This window comes from Pan troglodytes, chromosome 22 (assembly GCF_028858775.2).
Source record: "Pan troglodytes isolate AG18354 chromosome 22, NHGRI_mPanTro3-v2.0_pri, whole genome shotgun sequence".
In the NCBI taxonomy this organism is placed as follows: Eukaryota; Metazoa; Chordata; class Mammalia; order Primates; family Hominidae; genus Pan; species Pan troglodytes.
In genome coordinates this window covers 14,421,677-14,437,302 of record NC_072420.2, presented here as the reverse complement: position 1 = coordinate 14,437,302, position 15,626 = coordinate 14,421,677, and the positions used below count along the sequence as shown (strand labels likewise).

At 36.5% G+C, this 15,626-nt stretch overlaps 1 protein-coding gene and 1 non-coding gene across 2 annotated transcripts in view; both read left to right on the top strand.

Annotated features, from left to right (window-relative positions):
* LOC107966649 (ankyrin repeat domain-containing protein 30B-like) overlaps window positions 1-15,626 on the top strand; it is a 118,703-nt gene that overhangs the window by 4,709 nt on the left and 98,368 nt on the right. The window contains 5 exon segments of the mRNA XM_054675061.1: window positions 1,762-1,868; window positions 4,675-4,812; window positions 7,413-7,477; window positions 10,547-11,283; window positions 11,285-11,348. Of these exon segments, the coding sequence (XP_054531036.1) occupies window positions 1,762-1,868; window positions 4,675-4,812; window positions 7,413-7,477; window positions 10,547-11,283; window positions 11,285-11,348 (1,111 nt within the window).
* LOC112207600 (U6 spliceosomal RNA) lies at window positions 6,047-6,153 on the top strand. Its single transcript, XR_008541590.1, has one exon. It is a non-coding gene; the product is annotated as a U6 spliceosomal RNA (small nuclear RNA).

Sequence of the window (15,626 nt, the reverse complement as noted above, 5' to 3'; positions counted from 1 at the left end):
CTAAGATTTAACCCTTAAATATTAATTTTTTACAAAACTATTAGAGAGTATGGCTTTTCTGTGCATTTATGATAAATATTTGAATTTGTTAAAGGTAAAACTTTTTCAAATATTCTTTCCTACCCAAGTTTTTTTTTTCTTTCCAATTAGTGTAAAACTACAGGAAAGCAAAATTTGCCTGTGTAAATTGAGTCAACATGTAAAATTTAGCAGACATGCAGAAATCTGGATTTCCTCTTAAAGGATTGAATCTGGTGTCTCTTGAGCCCATATGACTGACTGTTTGGTATGCTAAGACGACGTTCTAGCTTTACACAAAGCATGTTTCCAGTTTGCTACTGTGCCCACCTAGTTACATCACTTACTCAACTTACCTCTTTTGCCTCTGTAAATATTTCAGTTATCAATTCCTCTCTCATAGTATATTTTGGTAAAGGTTTCAAGGTATTCAAGACAGTTGATAGCTGTTTATAATATATAGTTTATATTTTACATTAATTCATTAATACTGGGGTTGACTTCTAGAATTTAGAAGACTTTTTAAACAATGATTTTTCTGTATATAAACCATAAATAATAATCTTTTATTAGAATGCCTTTAAGCCTTTTTAGATTAATCATGGTTGTATTTAAATAGGTTATGCATATTGCAGAAAATATTATATCCTTCTTCTTAGAATTGTCCTTTAAAATTCAAGTGATTTAGGGGCTTCTGTTATGCTAATCCACATAGATGAGTTAGAACTTTCATTAATAAGCCATTTTATTCATATTTTTGATATTTTTCCAAAAATTAAGTAGCAATTACAATAGCAACCAGAATAAAAATGGATTATTGCATTTAAAGAAGTAGATATGCATTAGGATCCTAGGATTATCATTATAATTGAGAATAAACTTTTATACTGAATTTCTAATAGCCAAGAAAAAATTCTATTGTCTTGTAATAGGAGAAACTTCATGGACCATTTAATAATAAGCAGTCAAAGTTCATTTGAAGCCAATCTCTTTCAATTTAGAGCCACTTACTTAGTGACCCATTTAGAGCAGTAGTGCCTGACATTGGCTTCTGGGATCTTGGGATTATTGATAGAATAGTATCAAGAGAGTTTGTGTCACCTACAGGAAACCTCCATTTTTCTCGGGAAGTTTTCAAAACTGTATCCCTGAAATTCTAATTTGTCAAATGTTAATCTCTGCCACAAAAATATATTGTCAAATAAGTATTAGGCAAAGTTCAAGTCATTTATTGAATAATGGACATTTAGTTCACAGTTTTATAATATTTCTTGAACATAGATAATGGTGGAATCTGTTGGGGTACAGTGCTTCTGGTAAGGTAATTATTCTTTGGAATATAGTTTAAGAAACACTGCTCTAGAGTTAATATTATAGATTACTCATTTAGTCAAAAACAAAGTATTTACCACTATGTCTTAGGGTTTAAGGATATAGAGATAAAAGGTACAGCTCTTGCCCTCATGAAGCTCTTGGTTTAGATGGGAAACCATAAAATCATTACAATATAATGATTTTTGGAGATAACCAGAATTAATGTGGTGTTGCAGAGGCTGAATATTTACAAGGGAAGGTGCAGTGCATGGGAAAGCACAGAAAAAGGAGAAAGAAGGGACTGCTATTGATTTACTTGATTTATTTTCTATTTTATGTGTTTAAGTTAATAGGATATTATATAAGGTATTCAGTTCAGCTGAGAAATACGTAATTTCATGAATTATAAATTGTTCTGCTATTTTACAGGCTAGCCTCACACCCCTTTTACTGGCCATAAAGAAAAGAAGCAAGCAAACTGTGGAATTTTTACTGACAAAAAATGCAAATGCAAATGCATTTAATGAGTCTAAATGGTATGGTAGTTCTTTTTTTTTTTTTACCAAAAAACACTTGACTAGTGTTCTAGAGTAATAACGCTCAAGTCAGAAATATTAAATTAACAACATTTAGTTAAAATTATTAGATTATAGTGAAACATATCAACACAAATTATCAGAAGAAAAGCAATTATTTGGACTGGTCAACATAAAAAACAGTATATAGTAGGACTTCTCTTCTCTTATTATATCGACTGATTCTTATTTGTAATCTGATGATTTTGGTTGCATTATCTTCTATTAGCTAAAGTGGTTCTGCATTAGTTTTAAGAAGTATGAACTTTTTTAGTTTACTTTATAATTCAATATTGAATTATTAACAGTTTTATAGTATTTTTCTAACTTCTCTTTTTTATACACTTTTTAAATTTCTTTTTTATTATTATTATACTTTTAAGTTTTAGGGTACATGTGCACAATGTGCAGGTTTGTTACATATGTATACGTGTGCCATGTTGGTGTGCTGCACCCATTAACTCGTCATTTAGCATTAGGTATATCTCCTAATGCTATCCTTCCCCCTTCCCCCAACCCCACAACAGTCCCTGGTGTGTGATGTTCCCCTTCCTGTGTCCATGTGTTCTCACTGTTCACTTCCCACCTATGAGTGAGAATATGCGGTGTTTGGTTTTTTGTCCTTGCGATAGTTTGCTGGGAATGATAGTTTCCAGCTTCATCCATGTCCCTACAAAGGACATGAACTCATCATTTTTTATGGCTGCATAGTATTCCATGGTGTATATGTGCCACATTTTCTTAATCCAGTCTATCATTGTTGGACATTTGGTTTGGTTCCAAGTCTTTGCTATTGTGAATAGTGCCACAGTAAACATATGTGTGCGTATGTCTTTATAGCAGCATGATTTATAGTCCTTTGGGTATATACCCAGTAATGGGATGGCTGGGTCAAATTTTATTTCTAGTTCTAGATCCCTGAGGAATCACCACACCGACTTCCACAATGGTTGAACTAGTCTACAGTCCCACCAACAGTATAAAAGTGTTCCTATTTCTCCACATCCTCTCCAGCACCTGTTGTTTCTTGACTTTTTAATGATTGCCATTCTAACTGGTGTGACCTGGTATCTCATTGTGGTTTTGATTTGCATTTCTCTGATGGCCAGTGATGGTGAGCATTTTTTCATGTGTCTGTTGGCTGCATAAATGTCTTCTTTTGAGAAGTGTCTGTTCATACCCTTTGCCCACCTTTTGATGGGGTTGTTTGTTTTTTTCTTGTAAATTTGTTTGAGCTCATTGTAGATTCTGGATATTAGCCCTTTGTCAGATGAGTAGGTTGCAAAAATTTTCTCCCATTCTGTAGGTTTCCTGTTCACTCTGATGGTAGTTTCTTTTGCTGTGCAGAAGCTCTTTAGTTTAATTGGATCCCATTTGTCAATTTCGGCTTTTGTTGCCATTGCTTTTGGTGTTTTAGATGTGAAGTCCTTGCCCATGCCTATGCCCTGAATGGTATTGCCTAGGTTTTCTTCTAGGGTTTTTATGGTTTTAGGTCTAACATGGAAGTCTTTAATCCATCTTGAATTAATTTTTACACCTTATACACTTTTTAAAAAATGCAATATTTGCTGCGCATGGTAGTTGTCGCCTGTTATCCCAGCACTTTGGGAGGCCAAGGTGGTTGGATCACTTGAGGCCAGGAGTTTGAGACCAGCCTAGCCAATATGGTGAAACCACATCTCTACTAAAAATACAAAAATTACTGCCATGGTGGCGCATGCCTGTAGTCCCAGCTACTCAGGGGACTGAGGCACGAGAATCACTTGAACCCAGAAGGCAGAGGTTGCAGTGAGCTGAGATCATGCTACCACACTCCAGCCTGGGTAATAGAGCGAGATTCTGTCTCAAAGGAAAAAAAAAGCAATATTAAATAGAAACAGGAGTTTAAAACCATTTTGTCTTTAGGACGACTATTTGCTTTAATAAAGTTGTTTTCTTTCAAGCATATTAATTTTAGGTTATCCCTATGTGACTGACTATTAATTGCTATCACCAGATACTGTGAATTTATTATTTTTTTCATTTTTTTGTAGTGTATTTTATTTTTAATTTGTATGGGTAGAGGGAAGAAAGACATCTTTAATTTGATTAATATTTTAGTTACTTAAGATAAGCCATAGGTGAGTGATAAAGAGAAAAGAGATAGGCTTTTGATTCACACAAGACTGAATTTAATTTCTAGCTTCCTCACTTGATAGGTGTGACCTTGCAAACATTACATAATACCAAGTATGACTTTCTATGTGAAAAGGAGAATAATAATATGTGCTTTAAGGACGATTGTGTTGAAGTAACATTATAAATATCAACAGCATTTAATTCAGTGTCTCATACATTCTTATCAACATCATTAACTAAACTTACTATGACTACTACTAATATCATTATTCCTAATATTGTTTTAAGCCTTCAGATTGCTCTCTCTTGTCTGACTTCTAGATGATTTTGAAGTACAAAATATTATATCAGACTAAGGAAGAAATAGATAATTCTTCACTTAAATCTTTGCCTCTTTTAGGTTAGTGAACAAAGCATAATTCCTTGCCCCTCAAGGGACTTTATGTTAGCCAATTCTAGTATGCCATACCCCAGTGGGACATGAGTCTTTTTGCCCCTTCCTTTTAGATTTGGTGGTGATTTGCAAGGATAAACACTTGAACACTCAAGATACTTATGTTTGTTAGTACATGTAAATGGTTAATTCTACACTGATAGGCACATATTAAATTGCTTCTGCTCATAATAAGTTATCTCTTTGTTATTTTAGCACAGCCCTCATGCTTGCCATACGTGAAGGCTCATCAGAGATAGTCGGCATGCTTCTTCAGCAAAATGTTGACGTCTTTGCTGAAGACATACATGGAATAACTGCAGAACGTTATGCTGCTGCTTGTGGAGTTAATTGGTAAGTGTTTACATTTAAAGGCTAGGTGAGATTTTATAGTTTGTTTCAGGTAGTTTTTGAAAGACAGTGACTTAGTTCACTTCATCAGCCAGAAACTAGGCAAAAAGCCAGACTAGTTAGAAGGAGTATTGGGTCCAGGATTCTTTATTTTAGGACTTTCAACAGCTTTATCCCTAGGGATCCTAATGTTGACTGCTTGATTTGAAGTATAACCCCTAGGCTCGGGATAAACACAGTGTCCAATTTTGATTTTTCTAATTAGTTATTTGGGTCTGGAAATGTCAACTTCGGCAGAAAACCTGATAGTGTCCCCTGGGGGCTGTCTTCCATACCTTAATACTTGAATTTTTAAAAGGAATCTAAGGGGTTCCTTAAGTCCAAGGAAGACATTCATTTTGCATAAGTCAGAAGGATTGGGGGGGACATGGCCATTCTCTTCATTTTGTTGTTTCCATTGATTCTGTTGCTCCGCCTTTGCCATTGAAACTGCTTCTGCAATCTGGTAATGATTGACCTTTGTGACCAGGATGCCCTTACTAACACAGATCCCTCAGTTTTCATGGTGATCCATATGTAGACTTCAAAGTTATTACAGTTTTTTAAAGTTCACATACATATTCTCAGCCATTGTTTCCAAAGTACCAGCACTCTGCTCTGGCAGCTAGGATTTTTATCTTTTGCCACACACATAGTGAGCAAATTGATCATTCTCCTCCCACTCAAAACCTGATGTGAAACCCACATCTTAGCCCAGACTTGGCCTAGACCTTCATGATAAGTTATCATTTGAGTGACTTTTTCTATTTTCTCTAGCAAATATTAGTTGTGAAAGTTTAAGACTGTATGACAGGTTGAAATACTGTTACAGGAAGAAATTAGAGATCCATTTTTATTTTGTTACCAGATCTATATTCCTGGCACTTTATATCCCGTGTAGCACCATTTTATAGGTAGTGGAAGGTCTCATCTTATTCTGTAAAATCCCATGTCATCTTTCCAAAGTTGTAGTGGGTTCCAACTTGTGGTTGTTCCCTCAAGTGATTCCCTTTTCCTGAAAGTAAAAATCTTCCATGTTACTTGCATCTTTACCTCGAGTTTTTAAAATCTTTTCAAATTCTGCATTACCATGAAGCCATTCAATAGACTTCAGTCTATCTCAAGTAAGTTGCTTAGATTTAACAGAGCTAAGCCTCATCCATCACTGATCAGTCTTCACATATAAAAGTATGGATTTGTGCTGGTGTCAGGGGTACATATACTAAAATTGAAACAATGTCAAGAAAGTTAGCATGGTCCCTGCACAAGGATGACACACAAATCTGTGAAGTGTTGCATATTTCTTGCAGTCCCCAAAAGGACATTTGACTAACTAGCTCCAAGGAAATGGTGTGAGTCAAAGCAAAATGGGTGACACCCAGGATTGCACTTGTGATTTTCATACAAAAAATATTTATGTAAGGTGATCTATGAAATGAGATGTGGTAACACATAGGATCTTGTGTGCAATATGTTGTTAGTAGGGATCTCAGAAATGAGAAAATACCAACTTGCATCTTGTTTGTGGAACTTACAAAAAATAAAGGTAGGGTTTTGTGTTCCACAGCAGCTGGAAATGAACATCGTGACTTAAGCATCATTCTAACAAAGATTTGTTGATTCAGGTTTAAGGAGGTAGATAAATAGTAGTAGTAGTCCAAGCCAGGTGCTGAGATCTGTTAGTTTTCTGCCCTTGGTGTGATTGATGAGGTCGGTAATAGAGGATAATCAGGTTATCCAATGTAATGAATTAATATATTTACAAATAAATTTCATTACAAATTATAAAATAGCTTAGATGCCTTGAATTACAAGCCACAAAGAATAGAACATCTAATAACCAAAAGTAGGAATTAATAACAGAAAACTGCAACATTTCAACATTACAACCTATGAAGAAACACTTTTTTTAAAAAAATTAAATTTATTTTTTGTAGAGACAGGGTCTCCCTGTGTTGCCCAAGCTGGTCTTGAACTTCTGGGCTCAAGAAATCCCCCTGTCTCAGCATCCTAAAGTGCTTGCATCACAGGCATGAGCCACTGCACCAGGCCAACACATTGGGTTTTACTGGGAATTTTAAAATAGTTTCAGCAATAAGATTCAAGAATAAATTATTTCATTGCTTCACTATTTCTTTGAGCATTTTTAAAATGTTATCTTGTTAAATCTTTGTAATAACCTAGTGAAATAAGTCTCTAAAATCCTCATTTTTAGAAGACATTGAGCCTAAGAAAAGCAACTTGTTCAAGAAAAAATACCTGTTGGTAACTGCGCTAGGACTTTTTCTGAGTTAGGGACATTTTCCATTAAGCCAAGCTAACTCTAGTTAATTTACTGAGTTATACTGCCCTCAATTCATGAGTATTTCATCTTATTTTATTTAATATTTAATTAGAAGCTTAATAAGTTCATAGAGCTTACAAACTTAAAGTCTGTGAAATAAGTAACGTTCTGATGTTAGCTCTGATATTGTCTGAAATACTCTAAGAACTTAATAAATTTGGTAAATGTTTTTTATATCTTGTTAAAATAGTAATTTTATTTATTACATTTTTATACATAGCATTCATCAACAACTTTTGGAACATATACGAAAATTACCTAAAAATCCTCAAAATACCAATCCAGGTAAGACTTCAGATAGCAAACTACTCTTGATGGTGCTACCATAAGATTATGGAAGTGCTGATCACAAAAAAGCAATTCAAAAAGCAATGTGCAAATAGCATGTGTTTACATATATACATATATGTGGGTGTGTGTGTATATATAAATATGTATACATAGCTTTGATTTATTTTTTTAATTTATTATTCAGAATTAGTTAAGAATTTAGGTGTAAGTAGTTTATAATCTCAAAAAATATTATCTGAAAAAATATTTAATTATGGTCCCTAAAATCCTATATAATATTTTGTGTATATAGGTAACACAATTTTTAAGTTTGTATATTGTATGATTCCTCAATTGTCATAACAACTTAGACTTGTTATACAATGTATAACCCTTGGTGTGATTGATGAGATCAGTAATAGGGGATGATCAGGTCATCCACTTTAATGAATTAATATATTTATAAATAAATGTTATTACAAATTATAATTAGTTTACATGCCCTGAATTACAAGCCACAAAGAATTGAACATCTAATAATGGAGAGTAGGAATTAATAACAGAAAACTGTAACATTTGAATATTATAACCTGCGGGGGTCTATCCTGCAGACCCCGGCTGCATGACGGATGAGACACATACCCAGACACCCATATTCAGTGAAAGAGCAGCAAGGGTTCCGAGCCCATTACAGACACCAAGGAAGGTGCTGTAAGGAGTCAGCAGCCACAACCCTGGCAAGCTGGCCCTGTGGGCATTTATTAGCAAAGTTTTAATGACAAAGGCTTTGAGTCAACATACCTGTGGGTAATTAATCTGGTCACCCCACCCCAGGAGAGCCATCCTGCCCATGGGTGATCAAAGGGGAGTCTTAAGACTGCATGAGTAAACAAGCTATTTAGATAAACTACTCTACTTTCCTTTGTACCCACTTTAGGTTATTTACTCAAGGTAAGGATTAGACTGCTTTCAGCCATAACCTATCTTGAGACTTTTACAAAACTTTCTGGCCTTCCAAGGAGATTTGTGTCTATGTCCTATAATGTCATCTTAAAATGTTTCCCACGAGCCTGATGAACTCACACAATAAGCTATGAAGAAACATGGTTTTATTTATTTATTTATTTATTGTAGAGACAGGGTCTTCTTATGTTGCCCAGGCTGGTATTGAACTTCTGGGCTCTATTTAATTTTTACAATAAATGGTTTGCATTTAGTAAATGAGAGTTAATTACAGTTGAATCTTGAGCAATATGAGAGTTAGGGTGCTGATCCCCCATGCAGCTGAAAATCTGCTTCATATGAAAATCTGTTTCTTTTGACTCCTCCAAAACTTTGCTAATATTCCACTGTTGACCTGGAGCCTTATTGAAAGCATAAACAGTCAATTAAACACATAGTTTCTATTTTATATGTACTATATACGGTATTCTTACAATAAAGCGAGCTGGAGGAAAGAAACTGTTATAAGGAGGAAAAAATATATTCACTATTTATTAAGTGGAAGTCAATTATTATACATAAAGGTCTTCATTCTTACTGCCTTCATGTTGAGTAGTCTGATAAGGAGAAGGCAGAGGAGAGATTTGTCTTGCCATCTTGCAGTGGGAAAGGAAAAGAAAAATCTGTTAGTGGGCTCCTAGAGTGAAAACCCTTATTCAAGGATCAACTGTGTGACAAAGTGACTTGTGTCACTAAAAAAGTAACTATCTTTAGAATTTGGAATTTAATAATACTTTTCTGGCACCATAAACAAATGTCAGCAAGAATTACAAAACTTAGCCAGGGTGCATCAGTACCAATAGGAGATTATCTTTCAAAGATACCTACTGAGTGCAGAAGTCAGAAAAGCAATTCTTTGTTGAGAAGCGCAGGTTATGTTACATAGTCTTGTACCAACAAGGTCTCACTATTATCAACTTCATTCCGTCTAAGTTGAAACCAAATAAGATATATTTACTTCATTAGAGCAAGGTATGTTGTTCTATCTACTGGATAATTAGTGTGTTAATAGTAATTTTGTTACAGCAAGATACTCTAATAGCCAAAATATTATCATTATAAATATTCCAATAGCTTAACTCTAAACACAAAAAATTATTAAAAAATTACAAAAACTTTTCACAATAATGAAAATGCTACTGTGATACCTAAATGTGACACAATGCATTGTACAATATGAACTGTATGAGCACATCTTTATTATATATTTATCAAAGGACCTCTATAAGTTAGGTTTGGCAAGTTGCAGGAGACAAAGATGGAATACACATAGTTTGGGTCTTTAAGGTGCTCATAATACAGAAGAGCTGTGCCTATTGAATTTCTGCATTTTTCCAACAGAATTTCCTTAAAAATGTTTTTTATTCGTTTATCTGCTTGTCCACTTAACAAATAACTGTCAGGTATCTTTAAGGTACTAAGTATCTTCCTTGTTATTATCATTGTCATTTTTTATTTGCTTCTTTATTAAGATACTAAGCATTTTTCTTATTATTATTATCTTTTTATTATTTATTACTTTATTTAGTGTTTACTCTGTGCCAGAACCCCTTTTGGAGCTTATAATTATTACTTACTATGTCATGCCATTACCATATTCAGCATGTGTCAGAAATTTTATATCCAAGGTGAAGAATTAAAGCTTTAAAATGTTTGGTAGTGTCCAGGCACAGTGGCTCACTCCTGTAATCCTAGCACTTTGGGAGGCCAAGGCAGATGGATTGCTTGAGCTCAGGAGTTTGAGACTAGCCTGACTAACATGGTGAAACTCGTCTCTACTAAATACAAAAAATTAGCCAGGTGATGTGGCCTGTGCCTGTAATCCCAGCTACTTGGGAGGCTGAGGTAGGAGAGTCGCTTGAGGTAGGAGAATCGCTTGAATTGCACTGAGCTGAGATCACGCCACTGCACTCTAGCCTGGGTAACAGAGCAAGACTCCATCAAAAAAAAGAGAAGAGAGAAAAGAAAAGTTTGGTAATATTTAAGGAAAGCATATAGAATAAGTACAAGTTTGCCAGGTGAGGAGTCAGGAGGATGATATTTAAGCAGAAAGAAAATTTAACCAGATTGTGTGTTTGGCAGAAGGAACATCTACAGGAACACCTGATGAGGCTGCACCCTTGGCGGGAAGAACACCTGACACGGCTGAAAGCTTGGTGGAAAAAACACCTGACGAGGCTGCACCCTTGGCAGAAAGAACACCTGACACGGCTGAAAGCTTGGTGGAAAAAACACCTGACGAGGCTGCACCCTTGGCAGAAAGAACACCTGACATGGCTGAAAGCTTGGTGGAAAAAACACCTGACGAGGCTGCACCCTTGGCGGAAAGAACACCTGACATGGCTGAAAGCTTGGTGGAAAAAACACCTGACGAGGCTGCACCCTTGGCAGAAAGAACACCTGACATGGCTGAAAGCTTGGTGGAAAAAACACCTGACGAGGCTGCACCCTTGGCGGAAAGAACACCTGACATGGCTGAAAGCTTGGTGGAAAAAACACCTGACGAGGCTGCACCCTTGGCGGAAAGAACACCTGATATGGCTGAAAGCTTGGTGGAAAAAACACCTGATGAGGTTGCACGCTTGGTGGAGGGAACATCTGACAAAATTCAATGTCTGGGGAAAGCAACATCTGGAAAGTTTGAATAGTCAACAGAAGAAACACCTAGGAAAATTTTGAGGCCTACAAAAGAAACATCTGAGAAATTTTCATGGCCAGCAAAAGAAAGACCTAGGAAGATCACTTGGGAGGAAAAAGAAACATCTGTAAAGACTGAATGCGTGGCAGGAGTAACACCTAATAAAACTGAAGTTTTGGAAAAAAGGTACATCTAATATGATTGCATGTCCTACAAAAGAAACATCTACAAAAGCAAGTACAAATGGTAAGATGCTTGAGTGAACTTTGCAGGGTTTATTGGCACTTTGGGTTCCCTAGTGAAAAAAGTGTGATATGGGAGTTGTTGGGAATGACTTGAATATCTAAATAAGGCAAGCTTAGGCAACACTTTTTAATAGTGTAGAAATAAATAGATCTTATTCTGTAGGCCCTGGAAAAATTCTCACAATACTTCTGGTTGTAAATACTAGATGAACTAACTAACAGTGGCTAAAATCATAGGAACCAAAGTTGTTTTGGTAGTACAGGGATATCATAGGATCCCTTTTGTATTTTTTATTTTATTTTATTTATTTAGTTTTTGAGATGGAGTCTCGCACTGTTGCCCGGGCTGGAGTGCAATGGCGCGAGCGATCTCGGCTCACTGCAACCTCCGTCTCCTGGGTTCATGCAATTCTCCTGCCTCAGCCTCCCAAGTAGCTGGGATTACAGGCACCCACCACCACACCTGGCTGATTTTTTGTATTTTTAGTAGAGACAGGGTTCCACTATATTGGCCAAACTCCAACTCCTGACCTCGTGATAGCCCCGCCTTGGCCTCCAAAAGTGCTGGGAATTCAGGTGTGAGCTACTGTGCCCAGTCAGGATCCCACTTTTGGTTGGCTAATTAGCAACAGCTCCAATCATCATGCTCTCTCAAGACAATATTTAAAGGCTGGAAGGGCTGCTTTGTTCACATGTTTCTTTTAAATAGAGAGAAAACTTGGAAGCTTGCAATAATCTTTCTGTAACATTTTGTTGGCTGGATTATACCACATGCTCATTTCTAAGCCAGTCACTAGGAAAGCAAATGTAATTACTGTGATTAGCTTAGAAGAATGATTTCTATTTTTGAGATGGAATGGGGGTAATGGAATAATGAATATCTAAATAAACTTGTGTTTCTGCAGCAAAAAAAGAATAAATAATGACTAGGCATAGGAAGCCAGCAATGTTTTCTGCAGGGATTCATTGGAAGAGTTTGAGCAGGGGAGTCACAAGATTGGATCTGAGCATCAGGGCATTCTGATCGTGGTATAAGGCAGAGATTGGCAAACTTTTCCCGTAAAGTGCCAGATAGGAAATATGTTAGACCGCTAGGTGTGGTGGCTCATGCCTATAATCCCAGCAGTTTGGGAGGCTGAGGCATGTGGATCGTGAGGTTAGGAGTTCGTTCGAGAACAGCTTGGCCAATATGGTGAAGCCCCATCTCTACTAAAAATATGCAAAATAGCCAGGCTTGGTGGCACGTGCCTGTAATCCCAGCTACTTGGGAGGCTGAGGGAGGAGAATTGCTTGAACCCAGGAGGCGGAGGCTACAGTGAGCTGAGATGGTACCATTGCATTCCAGGCTGGGTGACAAAGCAACACTCCATCTGAAAAAAAAAAAAGAAAAAGAAAAAGAAATATGTTAGGCCATGTGTCTCTATAACAGCTATAGAACTCTGCATTGTAGAGTGAAAGCAGCCATAGATAATGTGTGAGCAAATAGGCATGATTGCACTCCAAGAAAACTATGTATAAAAAACCATTTGGTAAGCTGAATTTGGCCTGTGATACACAGTTTGCTGGCCCTTCACATAGAAGATAGACGGAAGGTAATTACATAAAAAGATTTAAAGACAAAGTAAGCTTTTGTAGTAGTTCATGCTATAGTCTTTTTTTTTTTTTGGTCACCAATCTGTGGCCTAGTATCAATCTATTATGAAAATTTGACCCTTCCAGGGTAAAAGGAATCAAGTTCAGAAGCTCAATTTACAGATTTAAACCTGTATGTCTTTCTTTGCCATTATTTTATTTTGATTTGTTTTACTGAATTTTTTTTAACTTAAAAAATAACAACAGTAATTGGTAGGGTTTCTTTTTCACTGTGAAAGCCATCAGTTAAGGGGCCATGTCTAAGTAGGAAATATAAATATAAAATAATAAGTTTGTATTTCCAGTGTCACTGGAAAGATAAAGCAAGGGCAGAAAAGGGGTACAGTTAATATGGTTTAGTTATTATTGAGTTTAAAAAGCTAGGGGACAGAGAAAATCTCAGGTCTTAAGTTTACAGACTGTGCATGAGCATTTGCAATGCTCATGGGGAAGGAGTAGAAAATTCTCAGGTCAGAGCTGGGCATGGTGCCTGTAATCCTAGCACTTTGGGAGGCCAAGGTGGGCAGATCATGAGGTCAGGAGATGGAGACCATCCTGGCTAACACGGGTGAAACCCCGTCTCTACTAAAAATACAAAAAATTAGCTGGGCGTGGTGGCAGGCGCCTGTAGTTCCAGCCACTCAGGAGGCTGAGGCAGAAGAATGGCGTGAACCCAGGAGGTGGAGCTTGCAGTGAGCCGAGATCTCACCACTGCACTCCAGCCTGGGTGACAGAGCGAGACTCCATCTCAAAAAAAAAAAAAAAAAAAAAAAAAGAAAAGAAAAGAAAAGAAAATTGTCAGGTCAGCAGAGAAGTGCAAATAGTCATGGGACAGACCAACCATTTTCTTTACATATTGAGTTCAATGAAACATTCATGTGGGATATTTTCTGTAGGTAATTGGTTTATACGTATTTCTAGCTGGAGATAGAACTCTGGTTGGAGATGTAGGCTTAGAATAATTTTATTATAATTATTAGGCAAAGCCATAGATCTCAATGAGCTTATCCATGATGCAGAAGATGTAGAATAAGAAGAAAGCCATTGACAAAACCCTGGGAGTATCAACATTTCACAGAGTCAGAAGACTTGGTAAAGGAGATCGAGCAGTGGCTAATGAAAAGTAGGAGAGGAGTTACTTTTAAATGTGAGAATTTCAAGCAGTAAGATTACTGAAAAGTCAATTAGATTTAACTTACAAGTTCTTCAGTGGTAATCTGTTCAAAAGAATTATTTTAGGGTTGTTAAGTATACTGTTGATATGGTTGATATTTCTGGTGTCCAAGAAAAAAATCTCCCAAGATCCTACCTAACTTTTTGTAACTGAAGCAGCCAACATACCCAGGGTCTGGAAAATTGTCTAGACTGGTAAGTACACATGCCAATATTTTTCCAGAATTGTCAAAACCTAAGGGTAAAGTGTGAGGAAAAGTGTTGTCTTTTTTATCTGCTTCTTGTGGAGAGTGGAGATCTGTGTTGTGTCTCTCTCTCACACAGACATAAACAAACACACACAAATAAGTACAGTAATTCACCCTTATCCATGGGGGGTATTTTCTAAGACACCCGGTGAATGTCTGAAACTGTGGATAGTATGAAACCCTATATATACATGTTTTTTCTATATATGCATATTTATGATAGTTTAATTTATAAATTTGGCACAGTAAGAAATTAAGAATAACTCATGATAAAATAAAACAATAACAATACATTGTAATCAAAGTTAGGTGAATACGGTCTCTCAAAGTGTCTTGTATTGTACTCACCCTTCTTTTTCTTGTGATGGCTGTGAGATGATATAATGCCTATGTGATGAGATGAAGTCAGGTGAATGAGGTAGGAGTTGTCATGTGGTGTTAGGCTACTAATTATTTCTGGCTATCTGACTACATATCAGAAGGTGGATCATCTGCTTCATGTGATGGTGGATCATTGAGCCATGATAATGTTGATGGTTGGGACTCAGAAACAGACCATTTTGATGACTAATGGGCAGATAGCATATGCAAACGAATGATTCATGACCTGGGTGAGATGGAAAATGATGTCTTAATATTTCATCATACTCCTTAGAATGACACATTATTTAGAACTTATGACTTGCATATTTCTAGAATTCCCCATTTAATATTTTTGGACTATGGTTGACCATGAATAACTGAAATCACAGAAATCAAAACCATGGATATTATATTGTGAAATCTATGTTTGGTCTTCAACACTGTTTTCTGGCGTACAACTCATAGAATGTTTAGAATCTCCAAAGTGATGTCTTTGTATGCTAATAACTGAGTGATGGCTGGCAGTCCCTAGGTAGCTTCAGGATAGGAGCTGGTCACAAGAAAGAAGAAGACATGATGTGTTGGGACTTTCAGCCCCACCCCTCAACCTCCTAGGAGGTGAAGATTAGGTCAATTACCAAGAGCCACAGATTTTTTTTATTCATGCCTATGTAATAAAGCTTTCTTTAGAACCCAGAAGGACTGGGATCAGAGACCTTCCAGATAGCTGAACATATGGAAGTGTTTGGAGGCTGATGTGCCCTGGGAGGGCATGGAAGCTCCATGCCCCTTTCCTACAACTTGCTCTATGCATCTCTTCATGTGTCTCCTTTGTGATACCCTTCATAATAAACCGGTAAATG